We start from the raw sequence: 17,584 nt of genomic DNA, 5'->3' as shown, positions 1-17,584 counted from the left end.
AACGAATACAAAAAAAATCTAGTAAACTGGTACCTGTTATAGGACAAAAGTGGTTTATATTAAAAATCTCAAAATCTATGATGTATGCTTAAAAGGACCTACATGACTTTTCTGTGTTATTTCATGGAGACCATTTCTATAAAATAAAATGGAAGCAGACATAATACAAATGATTTTAATAAGCACGTACTAACGAAAGCATATGTGCAACACATACAGCTAGACACGCTGATTTCAGCATGGAGTGAGACTAATACCAGACATGGTACATACAGGGAGGACGGGGTTAGTGCTGTCTTCAAAACATTCACAGCGTGTACTTTGAAAAACAGTTGCATTTTCCAGTTAGAGTGAGAAATACATTTCATATGATTAAATCTAATTGGGGAACAAACTTAATCTCATAGAATTCCATATAAACAAATTTGAAAAGCATTTTTTTAATCTGGATTTTTCATTTAGAGAAATGCTTTTGATATTCACCAATATTATTGCATGCATCAGCAATTCAATTTTATTGCTGGGAAGTAGTCTATTCTTGTCAAAATCAGGTGTTTGTAGGTGTACGGATTAATATCTGGGTCTTCGATTCTGTTCCACTGTTCCTCCTGTCTTTTTATGCCAGTCAGCCTGGTCTAGTTCTAAGACAGTCAAGACTATACAGAGAAGCCCTGTCTTGGAAAACCACAGAAAAGAAAAAGAAAATGATAAAAAAAAATAGTCTGCATAAAAAGTCCCTCTTGTAAGTAACCCTGACTAAAGTCCTTTGTTCACTTTGCCACACGGGTAGAATTGTTTCTTGTCTGTCTCTCTGGTCTGAATACATGGATATTTTTAACCATCTACACATGCAGTTTACCTTTATAACTTGGTTTATAATCTGCTTTTAATGCAGTCCTGCATTTGATATTGTGTTATTTTTCCACATGTGGATACATTTGAACACAATCCATTTATGTGATTATCTTACTCCCATCTGATGTCTTGGATTACTGTGCCACTTTGTTGGCTGTCAGAGATTAACTGTCACAGTGCAGTTTTAGACTGTCTTTGCCAGCCCGCTGATCCACCTGTTCTACAAACTTTAGGAGACCATAATAAACTTATATTCTAAAACACTGGGAAATTTTGATTGAGGCTATTTTTTAATCAAAATTGTGAAACTTTGGGCATCATTTGTCTATTCCAGAGCATGAACAGTTTACTCTTCTCTATATATTTAAGTCTGTGGTTTTGGTGCAAATTATGAGAATCTTTAATTTTCCTCTCAGTATTTCATTTTCCTTTGTGTGTGTGTGTTTCATTTTCTTATGTAATAATTTTGTGTGATAATTTTTCTTGAATTTTACATTGCCTATCCCAGCACACAGAAATAAGAATGCTATCCTATTACCAAGTACTTTGTGTCTATTTTCTAAAATTGTTTATTAATTCTACCAGCTTATTATTAATTTCTACCTAGACGGTTATGATATGCACAAATAAGAAGTTCCACTCCTTTAGAATAATCTTATACTGTTGGGGAATATTTTTTTTACAGTATACTTCATTTGTTTATGCTATGGAATATTTCTTCAGTGATATAAAGATATATTTCATTCTTTGATGTTGCGTTTGTTTAACTCTCTAAAGCTGTGTTATTTTGTGTGCCTGAAACATGTGATTGGTGTAAAGAGCTGAACGGTCAATAGATAGGCAGGAGAGACAAACAGGCAGGGCTAGCATGTAGATATAATAAATAGGAGAAATCTAGGGAAAGAGGGACAGAGTGTGAGTTTATGAAGAATCCTGGTGTCAGTAATTTTTTTTCTCATTTTTTTATTAAAGATTTCCATCTCCTCCCCTCCTCCTCCCCCTTCCCTCCCCTCCCTTCCACCCATAACCCCACTCTACCCCTCTCCAAAGACAAAGAGCCATCAGGGTTCCCTTCACTATGTTAAGTCCAAGGTCCTCCCAGCTCCCCCTAAGTCCAGGAAGGTGAGCAACCAAACTGACAAGGCTCACAACTGTCAGTAATTTAAGTATAGTTTATAGCTTCACAGTGCTGAGGCTTCTCATAAGAGCATACTCTAGATCTCTATTTAAGCTCATAAATATTATAATTTTATTGAGATCTTGAGTAGTTATTAAGTTTATTTATGGATAATTTACTTTTAGAATTTCATACCTGGAGAATGTTATACCTTCATGTGACTCAGAAAAGGCACCTGTTTTGACATTTACCACCTTTTTCTACTTGGTCAGGTACCAGTTAATGCGTTGGAAGGCAGGAAGGTCTCTCAGATTAGCTAGAAATGATTAATGCCACCAGTTTTTCTTCTCAGCATTCCTAATGCACTATCCAGGAGTTCCATATTTATAAAAATACTAGTAATTGCTACATATATATATATGATTATATGATTTTATTTCTCTTCTTAGTAGAATTATTGAATTTAATTGGTCTGATGGTTTCTGAAAAAAATCCCTTTAAGGTCAAATAACTTTTAATTACAACAGGCTTTTGGAGAGCTATTGATTTTTATCATACATATATATATATATATATATATATATATATATATATATTCTGGCATAAAATGTGATATTTCTGTTTAATCAATAAACATGATTGATAATGTTTTTACAAAAAATTAGTCCTATGTTGTTAAACTGACTCTGTAAGATGAAAGTTCTCAGATCTCAATATGGGGTGAGAACTACATTTATAAGTATAAGGATGCCAAACATAATTTGAACAAGGACAAACCAAAGAAACATACTAAGATGCAAAGGGAAAATACCATCAGACCTCAACATTAGGTAAGAACTTTTCAGACAACTAAGAAATGCTGAGAGGGAGAGAAACAGTCTTCCACATGGAAGAGCACACCAGCTGGCTATCCTATACCGAATGTTCAGATCTGAAGCAACGTTTCATGGTTGAGCAGGTTGCATTTATGTATTTAGAAACATACATACACACATACATATTTAGGAAAATATATACACATGCAGATACACAAGTATTTAAATGTATACTTATCTATATATTTGTGCTTATGTAGATATATATTTAAAAGTACACTATACATCCATATATATGCACTCAGTACACACACCAACAGCTAAAGAAAATGAATGAGAATTTGAAAAAGAGCAAAGGGAAGGGGACATGGGAGGATTTCAAAGGAGGAAAGGGAAGGAAGAAATGTTAAAATTATACTATAATCTAAAAACATAAAAAACAACAATTTTACCAACAAAATTACCAATTTCTCTGGTTTACATGCTTCTAACCAAGCTGATCAGATGCCATTAACAACAGTTTTACTAAATCAGTCATTTAAAAATCCATTCTTTTGTCCTATTACAAATAAATTCCAGCTCAACTCTTTATGAAACCATCTTGTAGTCCTTATTAAACTCAGTATTGTGTGAAATGGGTATACACCAATCAAAAATTATGGAAAATCCATTGCATTCATGGCTTCATTTTATTAGGTCATTATGTAAAACTTCATTAGGTGGGTACTCTTTCTATAAAAATGTTGGATTATTGTGGGATTCCCTTGCATATGCTGTGGATACCACTGGTTAATAAAGAAACTGTCTTGAGCCTATAGCAGAGCAGAATAGAAATAGACAGGGAACCATTGGCCTGGAGAGGGAGGGAGTGGGGGTGTGGGTGGAGGGGAGGGGAGGGAAGGGGGAGAAGGAGGGGAGGAGATGGCAATTTTTAATAAAAAATAAATAAACTGAAAAAAAAAAGAAATAGACAGGGAAAACTAAACCGAATGCTGGGAGAAAGGAGGCAGATTAGGGAGAAACCATGGAGCCGCCACCAGAGACAGATGTGTTGTAACATTACCCGGTAAGCCACAGATATGTGGCGATACACAGATTAACAGAAATGGGTTGAATTAAGATGTAAAAATTAGCAAACAAGAAGCTAGAGCTATTGGGCCAAGCAGTGATTTAAATAATACAGTTTCTATGTCATTATTTCAGGGATCTGGGCAGCCAGGAAACAAACCAGAAGCCTCCATTACCACCGATTATCTTTTCAAATTATTTGGATTATTTTGGCTTTCTATATGTTTACTTTATATGTCAATATTAAATTTCTACCAACATTTTTCTATCTTTAAAAATTTAGCATGTATTTATGTTTTTTTGTTATAAATAAACATCTTCTTTTGCCTCAGGTGCCCTCTCAAACTTTCACCACTACAAATTTATATTTTTTTCTTCATTTTATTTCTTGACTAAAGCACATACAATTTATATTTCTTCTCCTTTGAGTTCATAATTTTTTATAATTTCACTTTTAAAATTAAAATATAATTATATAATTTTCTTCTTTTATTTTTCTCTCTTCAACCCTTCCCATGACCCTCCCGTACTTGCTCTCCTTTAAATATATACTTTAAAAATTGTTTTCATATACACGGTGTATTAGGAATATATATACACATATACATATGTACATATATATAGTTTATATATGTAGTTTATGCATGTATATAGTTATATATAAACATGCCCTCAATGTGTTCATTCCATATATTGTTTCTTATATGTACATGTTTGCAGGTATTTTATAACCAATTGTTTTGCTCTTTGTAAGAATTTCTTTTATGTTGTAAGCATTCCTTAATTGCCTACAGTTGTTCGTGTAGGTTTGGGACCCTGTGAGATTTACCCCTTTCATGTTTGTATGTCTTTTGTGTTCCTCTTTGGTCAGGTCATGTGTAGGCAGTCACACTGATGAAACTTCACACTGATGAGTGTAGCTTTCTAGACATTGTTAGGTGATGCGATCTCATAACAGACTTCCTGCTCCCCCGACTCTTACATCTTTCCAACCATTCTTATGCAATGTTTCCTATGCTTGGGTGCAGGAGTAAGTTATAGAAGTATCAGTTGGGACAGAGCACCATATTATCATGTTCTCTGCATTTCATGGGTTTTATAGAGACCTCCATCTGTTGCAAGAAGAAATTTCTTTGATGACATGTAAGGGATGTACTTATCTCTGAGTCTAAAGATAAAGAGTAGACTGCAGTTAGAAATTAGGCTGTTTAGTATTGTGATTGTATACAAAATTTTTCTGCTGCAAAGTCCTTGAACTTGTAGTTGGCTATGCTTCCACTACTAGCCATGATTTCCTTCCTATTGAGCAGGGCTTAAGTCTAGTTACTGGTTACCACCAAGATCTGAGTTCCACTATTGAACTCTTAAGGTTATTCTGCCATTCTGGTCATTGTTGTATTGTAGGTATTATATAGCTGCATGACTATTGGTAGCTTCTCTCCATTGGAAGCTTGGCACCTTCTGGTACCTGGAAACCTCGTATTCAGGAAGGAGACATTTAGTCATACCCAAATTGAATTCTCTGGGGACTGCTGACTTCAGCAATACGGAATACCTTCAACTCCTAGGAGGCAACCAAAGGTAACAGCAATAACCTATAATGTTTGGAAGTCTCATGGGCTTCCCTGATCATAACTCGAAAGGGGTCTTTTCATGCCTGGTATTAGCATTTTTGTTAGATAGTCTGTGACCCTTGGGGGAGTATTGTCATCTCAGGTAGGAAAGTTCTATTTAAACTATACATGTATATGTATACACATACTAATATGTAATTTTAGGTAGAGAGATAATTGTATAATCCACTATGAGATCTTACTGTTATTTTACCCTCATTCTTCCTTTCTTCATGTATTGACTCCTCCCTTCCCCCTCCTCCCTAATGAAAGCCTGTGTTTTTCCATTTCCACTTTTGTGCCCTACTATTCCCTTCTCTATTGCTTTCCCACCATGCTCCTTCTTTATTTTCCTGGCTTCTGCAGTTAACACAGGATATGTATCACCCTCTGAAGGTTTGGAGCTAAGAGACCCTGACTAGAATGATTATGTGGTATTTGTCTTTCTGGGTCTATATTATATCACTCAGTATTTTCTATTTTCTATTTCCACCCATTTACCTGTAATGTTAATTTTTGTACCACATTTTCATTATGTATTTATCAGTTAAAACACATTTAGGCTGTTGAACTTTTAGAGAAAAAATATATTTGTAAATACAATAAACAAATAAACTACTATTTATCACTCACTTCACTTTTATGTACTTCTGGTGTATTTTTAAGATATTGTTTAACATAACTAGAATGCCATCCTCTCACATACAACCATCAAGAATATTAATCATAGTCTTTGATTTTATCCAATACCTAACCCTAGTCAAATTATCTGACTGCCTCAAAAATTTCTTTTTTAATCTAGAGTGAACATATTTAGTTAGAACATCCAATATGTTCACATACTATATTTTGCTGTTATATAGTTTTGTTTATAAGTTACTTTATTTTAAATTTACATTATTATTATTTGTGTGTATGTGCGCATGTCTGTGGAGGTCAGAACACAACTAGTGTACATTTCCTTTGTCCACTACGTGGGCCTTGGTGATTAAATCCAGCTTATCATTGGCAGCAAGAAGCTTTACCTGCTGAGTCAAGTTGATAGTCCTATTATCATTTTGGCATAGTTTTTAGCCTATCATAGTCATTCATTCCCTGATTTGTTTATTAAAAATTAAACACCATGTGTGTGCTTCTGTGTGTATGTTTGTGCATGCATGTGTGCATATGTATCTGTATACACACATGTGCCACAGATTGCATATGGTAGTTAGAGGACAATTTGGGGAGGAAGGCTGTTATCTCCTTTCATTATGTGTGTTCTAGGTTGTCAGTTCCAGGGCTTCATCGGCTAAACCATCTATTCAGCCATCCTTCATGGTTTTATGCCACTGAAATTTTTAACTACAGTTCTCGTGCAGCATGACTGCTATTCTGGATGTGTTTGATGTTTCTACAGCATAATACCTTGTAATATTTTCTGTATTTCATAAAACTAGAATTTTTTAGACAGAATTTGATTAAGGATCACCTTTCTGAAAACAAAAATTATTCACAGGTCATTATAAATATTTTATACATATTAACTAACTCTGGCAAATGCAGAATGCTTAGCTCTTTTTATAACTGACCAAAAATTTCAGGATGTAATAGAATTATCAATTATATTTTTACAGGAGATTTTGCACCACTTTTACAATTCTATCTTTCACATTTGTATTATTTTTCCTTGTTATAGTTATTTGTGTGTTTAATATTTGCATTTATAGTTTTTCTGTATTTACTATATTATTTTAAGCTTAATTTGTCTTTTTAATTCCATGCCTTTCAAAAATCAGTTGATTTCAATGTTGAAGGACTTCTGTCCTTTGGTGTTCCTGCATCCCATATTCTGGTTGCAGGACCACTTGGAAGCAACTCCTTTCATTTCTGATTGTGCCATTGCTTGTTGCAACTTGATGTGTCAGGGGAAATTTGTAAATATTTCTGAGTCATAGTGAGTTGTTGTGTTGTCCTTATTATTATACCTTCCAAAAGTACAGAAGAAATACAGTTTTTCAAAAGAAAAGAAGTCACAACTTACACCATAAGTTATGTTCTTTGTTCTTTCTACTGTGACACTAAGAACTGAACTCAAGTCTTCATGAATGCTAGGCAAGCAGTGTAATGTAAATCCACTACCCTTAATATAAATATATTTTTACAGGATGAGAAACTTGACTTTGTCCTGTTTAGTATTTTACTATCTGAATTATTTCAACGATATTGTTATTGCTGGTCATGGAGGTACTCAACTTGAATCACAACACTAAGAAGGCAGAGACAGAAAAATTTCTGTGAGTTTGAGGCCGGTGTACTATACATAGTTCCAGGCCAACTAGAGCTACACAATGAAACTCTGTCTTGAAAAAGAAAACATATCAATAACAAAACAAATACTGTTTCGATATTTACATCATTTATTTAGTCAATACACCTGACTTTCAAATTTTCACATCACATGTTGGATAAACCATTTTTGTACAAATAATTTGAAGGTTTGTGTGTACATTTAAATGTGCATGGGTACACGTGTGTATGAGGGTGCATGTGAACATGTATGAGAGTGCATGTTGGTAACTGATGTAGACATCACATGTTTTTCTCAATGGCTCTCCATCTTATATATTGAGACAAGGTCTCTCTTGAACCTGAAGCTTACCATTTAAGAGTCTCCATCTTCAGTGTTCCTGGATTACACGTAGTCTGGCACACTCAAATGGCTTTTATTTGAGTGCAAAGGAAGAATACATATGTAACAAAATGAATAATTACTGGAGATTCTATTCTCTGTTCATAGGGTATGGAAATAAACAAACAATGATACTCAGGATCTCTTCTAAGAGTAAATGCATCAAAAAGGAACACTTTTAACTGCATAGGGGAAGTGCATAACAGAGATCAAGACAAAAAATCCTGTTGAGAAGTTTGGGAAAGAGTCCATGCTGAGTTCCTTAAGGCCCAGTAGATAACTTTCCCCTAATAGCTCTTGTACTCTCTTGGCTACAGTTCAAATGCTGTTAGAAAGGTAATGTTCTATCTGGAACATTTTAAAGAAGGCGAAGTATGGGTATGATGTAAAGTTTGTGAATAACGCCAGTGGAAATGGTTAGAAAAGTTACTCTGTGAAGTTCTATTTACATGTTCTTTCAACGGCTATATGAGGAAAGCATAATTATGAAAACTGAATAAGATCAATTAAAATAAAGTTTAAGGAAATTGTCAAAGCCCTTGCTATGCATGGAAAAGGTAAGGTAAATTTTAACAAATGGATTCTGACTTGTATGTTTGTTTCTGGGCATAGGTGTAGCCATAATCTGACATTGTGAACACTAACAAGAAAAAAATGACAAAGAAGGAAGGTGATGATGATGAGGAGGAGAGCAGGAAGAAGAAAAAGCAGAGAGAGAGACAGAGAGAGAGAGAGAGAGAGAGAGAGAGAGAGAGAGAGAGAGAGAGAGAGAGAGAGAGAGAGACACTGTCTACAAAATGTAGGCTATGGAGGCCGCCACTTACACTGCCTAACTGAAAATGAAGCCGTGACAGAATGATGGGATTGTGGGGTAATTTTCCTTTGTTCAAGCCTCACTATGTAATATTCATATTTTTTGGAAAATAATTTGATAAAATCACTTGAGAAGTTTAGGTGAGTTTTTCTGATATAAGTCTTAGGCATTATGGAAATGAGGAAAGGTCGAGAAGTTGAAGAATTCTAACTGAGGGTAGAGTAAAGGTTTAGCAGTAATTCAATTAATTCAACATCTTGTTTGCAGTGTCAAAAAGCACATAGGCAATTTTCATGTAGAATTGTTACAGGGCAAAAGTACAGATTAACATTTACTGTAGTAGACAGTTGCTAAAGCTAACTACTTATTATGATTCATGCAAACCTTCTATGGCAGTAGAACATATTCTATTGGAAGCACCGGGCTGAAGTGGAAAGGGAATGTCTCTGCTCAATTCCAACCAAGTGCTTGCAATAGTGCACAAATGACCTTCCCACACAATGTTTTTGTGTTCTCAATCATTAAGACGGGTTCTAGAATTGCTATGTTTAGGGGTTTAATAGCATAAATAAGTTCATGTGTTTTAAACACTTATAAATATTTTCATAAACTGTGAGCAATATATGTGTCAGGAGGCACACGTAGGAATATTCATTATATAGTTAGGTTTATTTAAGTCTTTTTATATATACTCCACACAAAACAACAGCTACCACTGAGTAAAAGTGATTTTTCATTTAAAATATTATTTACATTTATTTAGTACAATTTAGGAAACTTAGAGAAAGAAAAAACACACCAATTTAGACTCAAAACTGGAAAATAGTTGTGTAACTGTGAACTATTGATTTATTAATGAATTTAAGAACTTGTTAGATTTTCGTATGTTGAGCCAGCCCTGCATCTCTGGGATGAAGCCTACTTGATCGTAATGGATAATTTTTCTAATGTGTTCTTGGATTCGGTTTGCCAGTATTTTATTGAGAATTTTTGCGTCAATGTTCATGAGTGAGATTGGCCTGTAATTCTCTTTCTTGGTTGAGTCTTTGTGTGGTTTAGGTATCAGCGTAACTGTAGCTTCATAGAAGGAATTTGGCAGTGACTCTTGTGTTTCTATATTATGAAATACCTTAAGGAGTATAGGTATTAGGTCTTCTTGGAAGTTCTGGTAGAATTCCGCATTGAAACCATCTGGTCCTGGGCTCTTTTTGGTAGGGAGGTTTCTGATAACAGTTTCTAATTCTTCGCGACTAACAGGACGATTTAGAGCATTTACCTGGTCATGGTTTAACTTTGGTATATGGTATTTATCTAAAAAACTGTCCATTTCTTTTACATTTTCCAATTTTGTGGCATACAGGCCTTTGTAGTAAGATCTAATGATTCTCTGAATTTCCTCTGTGTCTGTGGTTATGTCCCCCTTTTCATTTCTGATCTTATTAATTTGTGTGTTCTCCCTCTGCCGTTTGATTAGTTTGGCTAAGGGTTTGTCAATCTTGTTGATTTTCTCCAAGAACCAGCTTCTTGTTTCATTGATTCTTTAGATTATTTTCTGTGTTTCTATTTTGTTGATTTCTGCCCTCAGTTTGATTATTTCCAGTCTTCTACTTCTCCTAGGTGAGTCTGCTTCTTCTTTTTTTTTTTTTTTTTTTGGTTTTTCGAGACAGGGTTTCCCTGTAGTTTCTAGAGCCTGTCCTGGAACTACCTCTTGTAGACCAGGCTGGCCTCGAACTCAGAGATCCTCCTGCCTCTGCCTCCCGAGTGCTGGGATTAAAGGCGTGCGCCACCGCCGCCCGGCTTTCTTTTTTTTTCGAGAGCTTTCAGGTGTGCTGCTAAGTCACCAATGAGCGCTTTCTCCGTTTTCTTTAAGTGGGCACTTAGTGCTATGAACTTTCCTCTTAGCACTGCTTTCATTGTGTCCCATAGGTTTGAGTATGTTGTGTCTTGGTTTTCATTAAATTCAAGAAAGACTTTAATTTCTTTCTTTATTTCTTCCTTGACCCAGGTGTGGATCAGTAGTTGACTGTTCAGTTTCCATGAGTTTGTGGGCTTTCTGGGGGTAGCATTGTTGTTGAATTCTAATTTTAATCCATGGTGATCCGATAAGACACAGGTGGTTACTAATATTTTTTTGTAACTGTGGAAGTTTGCTTTGTTACCAAGTATATGGTCAATTTTCGAAAAGGTTCCATGAGCCGCAGAGAAGAAGGTATATTCTTTCCTATTTGGGTGGAATGTTCTATAGATGTCTGTTAAGTCCATTTGGTTCATTACCTCCATTAAGTCTTTCAATTCTCTGTTAGGTTTCTGTCTGATTCACCTGTCCATTGGTGAGAGAGGAGTGTTGAAGTCTCCAGCTATTAGTGTGTGTGGTTTGATGGCTGCCTTGAGTTCTAGAAGTGTTTCTTTTATATAAGTGGGAGCTTTTATATTAGGGGCATAGATATTCAGGATTGAGACTTCATTCTGATGGATTTTTCCTGTAATGAGTATAAAGTGTCCCTTTCCATCTCTTCTGATTGATTTTAGTTTGAAGTCAACTTTGTTAGAAATTAGTATGGCCACACCGGCTTGTTTCTTAGGTCCATTTGCAGATAAGACAGATTGTAGATCAAAGGTTTTGTGGCTAGGCTGGTGTTTGTTTCTCTTTTGATAGCCTGCAGAGTACCTTCCATACCAAAGACACTAAGAGCAAGTAGTTTTAATTATTTAAATATTATTTCAACAGAAGGCTTAGAGACATGCATTTAGAAAATATAGTATAATGTTTGAAATATTTGTGTAGTATGGAATAAAACAAAAGAGAGGTAAAATATGCACAAACTGTATGTTTTATTTTAAGAACATTTAATATTTATGCTCTTTGAAAATACACTGATATTGATATTAACTGTATTCATCAGCTTGCATAATAGATACCTTGAGTTTACTTGTTCTATCTAAATGCAATTGTATTCAGTTTGTTACGGATTTCGCTCAGTTCCCTACTCTAGACCCCAAGACTCACCTGTAGTAATATTTCATTTGTATTTTAATAAATAAAGTTTACAGGAAGATCAGAGAGTAGAACAGTCCCACTCTTTAGCCGTACAAACCAGGCAGTGGTGACATCTTTAATCCCAATAGCCACACTGGGATTTTATGAACATATTCTTGGTTATTATTTTTGTTGTTGTTGGTTTTCTGAGACAGGGTTTCTTGGTGTGGCTTTGATGCCTGTCTTGGAACTAGCTCTTGTTGACCAGGCTGACCTTGAACTCACAGAGTACTGCCTGCTTCTTCCTCCTGAGGGCTGGGATTAAAGGTTTATACCATTATCGCCCAGGAGTATGAACCTATTCTTAATTTAACATCCTGAACTAGAATTTTACTTTTGTTTTTCAGGGCTAGAGATGAGAGAGAGAAATAGCATGTGGAAAAAACTCTCTGCTAACTGATGTTTTAGAGGACTCAAAGTTCAACTCCTTACCAAAAGTTTTCCAGCTTGTGTGTTTTTTCCCCCAAAGGATCCCATGTTTTCAAGCTTAGAAGTGATCACCCGCAGTTAATGAATCTCTACAGTGCCATTGGTATGGTACATTATATTGTCTGCAACTGTCTTACACAGCCTCCAGATGGTTTCAAACATTGTTTGTCCTTGTAAATATTTCTCCAGATCTGCCAGCTACCCTCTGATTATGAACTTATTATGTAGGGCAAGCAGTCAGTGAAGTTAAGATTCAACTGTGGTAGTATCTATGCAGTGATGGTTCTCAATGCCCTTTCATGAAGCCTTTCATCTTGGTTCTCCTGTTCTATTGCCAGTGACCTAACTAGGTCTAATAGCTTTTCTTTCCAAGTGACATTTCAGTGGACGAATCAAAACAGAACAGTGCTTCCTGGATTTTTCTGTCACAGTACAAAGAACACTGGAATTAAATCAGGGAGGGACCATGCACCTACAGGAATGTTAAGTGACTCCCATGGACAGCCCCTGGTACCTATATGTGTATCAATGTACCTGGTTTATGTTTTTAGCTTTATTCTAGAAGACACTAAAATTCGTTTGGAGAGGAAGAGATTTATAAGTTATGAATTTATAGCCATCCCTTGAAGTTCTAAGAGATTAGATTAGCCAAAAAGAGCAGAAGAGTGCTTCCTACACCTAGTGCTAGTTCAGTGACATCATTAGACAGTTAGACTCAAGGGATCTCATCCCAGGACTTCTAGAATTAAAATTCTTTCCTGATGTTCTCAGATTTGAGTTTGTGGCCATATCAATCTGTAGCTTCGGATCTAATATATAATCAAGCCAATATTGAAGAGACAAGAATACTAGATAAGATGAAAAAAATATATTCAGGAATGTTTTTCAAGTCTTTATTAATGTTTTAATAGAGACAGCATAGAAACTCAAGGTGAGGACTTCTTTCCTGTTCAGATGCTAAGTCAATAACTGCTCATCAGTTAGCTTTCCTGGAGCAAGTCTTTGATTGATTATAATACAGAGATTGTAATAATGATCTATCTTGTTATACACAGACTAGTTTAAGAGAAGAGAATGCATCAGCATCAAATAGTTTATAGAAAGAGGTCAGGTCACATGGGGAAGTTCATAGCAGAGATAATGTAATGGGAATAATTATATTTGCATATATATATTTCACATGTCCTCTCATTACTCATTTTAAATATTGAGAGTGTTCAAAAAACTCTGGCTGTGAATATATGCTCCTGCATGGTTTTCCCCCAGCAGTCCTACCCATAAACAAATGCCTTTCCTTTGTGTTAATCCACATTGGAGACACTTTTTGCCATTTGAAATGAGCAAACAAACAATCCTTACTAATTCATTAACATGAACTTTGCATCTCTGAAACTCTGAAGTTTTAGGTTTAGCTTAACAATTTAAGTTTTTAAATATATTTTAGTTGAAATATAATTATATTCCTTCCAATCTTCTTTCCTCACTCCAGCTCCTCCCTTCCCCCTAACATAACCCTTCTGTGTAGCCTACTTCCTCTCAAATTGATGGTCTCTTTTTTATTATTTTCGTCATAAAACACACATGGTTACATATACATTATTAAACACACATATATAGACACATATCTGGCTAAGTTCACTTCTAGTATTTATGTGCATATGATTTTAGGACTGGCCACTTTGTATTGGATATTCTATTATGTGGCTTGAAAACACAACTCCTGTACCTAAGGCTCAGGGAACATGAGAGGAGAGCAGGTGGAAACACTGTGAGAGTCAATGGATTGAGAAGTCTTTGTGAGAATGTGTCTTCTAGGAATGGCTGCCTAAGCAAGACCCAAACAATGACAATATCTAGGCATGCTAGCAACACCATTTATTCACATTTAGTAGCCTATCTCACCAACAACTGCATATTTTTAAACACAAAGCATGTTTAAATTATCATTTAAATTACTTCCATCTTTGCTTTTAGATTTTCAAGTAAAATTTATTTTCCTGGAAGCAGTTTCATACTTATTATATAGTTCCTCATTCCTTTTACACAATTACACATGTGCCAGGTGGCATATCTAGTGCTATTTTAGAAACACAGACTGAGAAGCTGTGCACACAGCTATAGCATGGAACTTCGGAATGCAAAGTTTGCAGAACCTAGAGACACACAATTGTAATTGTGGTACAATAGGCTTTGCCATAGGAAAATATATTTGGGACTTCACAGATAGGTAGCACTCACTCTATCTACTGATATAGTTCCTTTGTGGAAGAATACATACATACAAATAATCTGCAAGGTCACCACCTTGTGATGACTTGTGATGCTCTCAATCTGAATTTCAATGAATCTATTGAAATTGCTCTGGGCAAGCAGAGATATCTCACACTCTGTATTATGCCATATGTTAATGAAGGAAACCAGATATAAGACCAATAACCCCGGGATTGTGTTGTCCTTCTTTATTTCCCAACGTTGTTATTTTCCTACAACACAGTGTATCATAGACTATGAACCCTGAGTTTAATATTTTCATAGACTTAGTCTAAATTTTCAAAAGGCTTAGATTTGGGTGGTAGAGCAAAGAAATTAAGATCCATGCCAAGTTCACACACTGCAAAGTTCTCTGTCCACTGTCAAGTGAGCATAGGCTGAAAAGAAATAGAACATGACCAAGATATCAAATTCATTATCAGTTTTCTCTTAATTGACTTCTTAAGTAGATGCTCACCTGTAATCTATTACAGATTAGAATAAAATTTATTCCTAGGGATTATTTAAACTTGTATATAAACCCAGAAATCCTCATTCACTTAACTATCAACTCAGTAATTAAAGCCTAGGCTTCTGTCTTTACTTCATTGCCCATCAAATCATAAGCCTGAAGCAAAGTTCACCTATTGTGAGGTTTTTACTCTAATTAATAGTCTAGATCAGTGCTTCTCAACCTGTGGGTCACAGCCTTTTGAGGGGTAGGGGTCACATAAGGCTATTAGAAAACAGATATTGACATTATACTTTGCCATAACAGCAGCAAAATTACAGTTATGAAGTAGTAATGAAATAATTTTATGGTTGGAAGTTCACCAAGACATAAGGAACTCAGTTTTAGGAAGCATGAGAAAAACTGGTGTAGAAGATCTCAGAGGGTGTGTCTTCAGTTCTCTCTATGTATTTCATGTTCAGGAACTTTCTTTGAATACAATAGTTTATAATATTAATAGACATTCCAGAAGAAAGAGCATAATATCTCAGTCTAAACTTCGGTAGCAGAGAGGCATCAGCAAGAGAAAAAAAAATTCATTCTTGATCTTCAATGTCATTATCTGACCTGAGTGATAATGGTCCCAAAATTATGTTTTATTTTGAGTATTCCATTTGACCATGCAATGCTTTTTCTTATTTGAGTATTTACTTTAGTGTACTTAACTTCTTCTTTCATTTCTTTTTAAAATTGATTTTATTGAGCTATACATTTTTCTCTGCTCCCCTTCCTTCCTCTCTCCTTCTCTTCAACCCTCTCTCATAGTCCCCATGCTCCCAGTTTACTCAGGAGATCTTGTCTTTTTCTACTTGCCATGTAGATTAGATCCATGTATGTCTCTCTTGGGGTCCTTGTTGTTGTCTAAGTTCTCTGTGATTGTGAATTGAAGGCTGGTTTTCTTTACTTATGTTTTTTTTTTGTTTTGTTTTGTTTTTTTTTTTGAATGTAAAACATTTAATTTAAAAATGTTGAACACTACAATATATAAAATAGCTATTATAAATGCACATAGTGTATTCTATAGCTGCCAGGTTTACTTTTTTTTAAGGAAAACTGTTACACTGTGGTTAAAACTTGTATCTTCAACCTTTGAAAAAGCCCACATTCTATCACAGTGATGTATGGTTAAACACTTGGATCAAGTCATAACCAGTTTTATTGCAAAAGGACCCTGTACATTTATCAATTCTAGTACCTTAATAGCTACCCAACAAGTCATTAACATACAGAAACATGCATCATGAGAAGCAAGTACTATCACCCATCCCTTCTGCACATCGGCAACTTGTCACTCCTGAGCCACAGCGCCCACAGCACTGAGGTCTGTGAACAGTCACTCTCCCCATTCATCCTGAGTGAAAGATGGAATGACTTAAGTACAAATGCAACATATTATAAACAATTTCTTACAAAAAAAGTCACAAATTAAACCAAAGTATTTTACAGAATTTACTACAAAATGCCATAAAAACCGCCTCGACTTAAGCTCGCTCCCCCCGTATCCGGCGAGCCAACTGGATGTCTTTGGGCATGATGGTGACTCTCTTGGCGTGGATGGCACACAGATTGGTATCTTCAAACAACCCCACCAGGTACGCTTCACTGGCCTCCTGCAGGGCACCGATAGCTGCACTCTGAAACCTCAGGTCGGTCTTGAAGTCCTGGGCGATCTCCCTCACCAGCCTCTGGAAAGGCAGCTTCCGGATGAGCAGCTCAGTCGACTTCTGGTAGCGACGGATCTCTCTCAGAGCCACGGTCCCGGGCCTGTAGCGGTGCGGCTTCTTCACCCCGCCGGTAGAGGGCGCTTTTTTCCGGGCCGCCTTGGTGGCCAGCTGCTTGCGGGGCGCCTTCCCCCCGGTCGACTTCCTAGTGGTCTGCTTGGTTCGGGCCATTTTTTTTTTTTTTTTTGGTTTTTTTTTTTTTTTTTTTGGTTTTTTTTTTTTTTTGGTTTTTCGAGACAGGGTTTCTCTGTGGCTTTGGAGCCATTTTCTTTCACCCAAAGCCGGAGTCTGAGGCCCGTGCTGGGACCGCCGCGCCGCTGTGAGCGCGCAAACGGGAGTCGCGATCGGCGACCGGAACAGAAGATCTACCTCCAACGAACGACCAAACCGCTCTGGGTTACCTCACTCAATATGATGTTTTCTAAATCCTTCCATTTGCCTGCAAATTTCAAGATGTCATTATTTTTTCTGCTATGTAGTACTCCATTGTGTAAATTTGTCACATGTCCCTTATCCATTCTTTGTTCGAGGGGCATTTAGGTTGTTTCCAGGTTCTGGCTATGACAAACAAAGCTGCTATAAACATAGTTGAGCAAGTGTTCTCGTGACACACTTGAACATCCTTTGGGTATATACCCCAAAGTAGTATTACTGGGTATTGGGGAAGGTTGTCTCCTAATTTT

General features: G+C 36.0%; 1 protein-coding gene across 1 annotated transcript; it reads right to left on the bottom strand.

Moving 5' to 3' along the window:
• Positions 1 to 16,318: 16,318 nt before the first annotated feature.
• LOC119826662 (histone H3.3A-like) lies at positions 16,319 to 17,296 on the bottom strand. Its single transcript, XM_038348092.2, has 2 exons — positions 17,167 to 17,296; positions 16,319 to 17,072 (listed from the first exon to the last, which is right to left on the bottom strand). Exon 2 carries the CDS (start codon positions 17,070 to 17,072, stop codon positions 16,662 to 16,664), a length of 411 nt encoding a protein of 136 aa, XP_038204020.1. The 5' UTR covers positions 17,167 to 17,296; the 3' UTR covers positions 16,319 to 16,661.
• Between the last annotated feature and the right edge of the window lie 288 nt (positions 17,297 to 17,584).

Source organism: Arvicola amphibius, chromosome 11 (assembly GCF_903992535.2).
Source record: "Arvicola amphibius chromosome 11, mArvAmp1.2, whole genome shotgun sequence".
NCBI lineage: Eukaryota > Metazoa > Chordata > Mammalia > Rodentia > Cricetidae > Arvicola > Arvicola amphibius.
The sequence above is the reverse complement of the archived record's forward strand: the minus strand, read 5'-3'. Positions and strand labels throughout refer to the sequence as shown.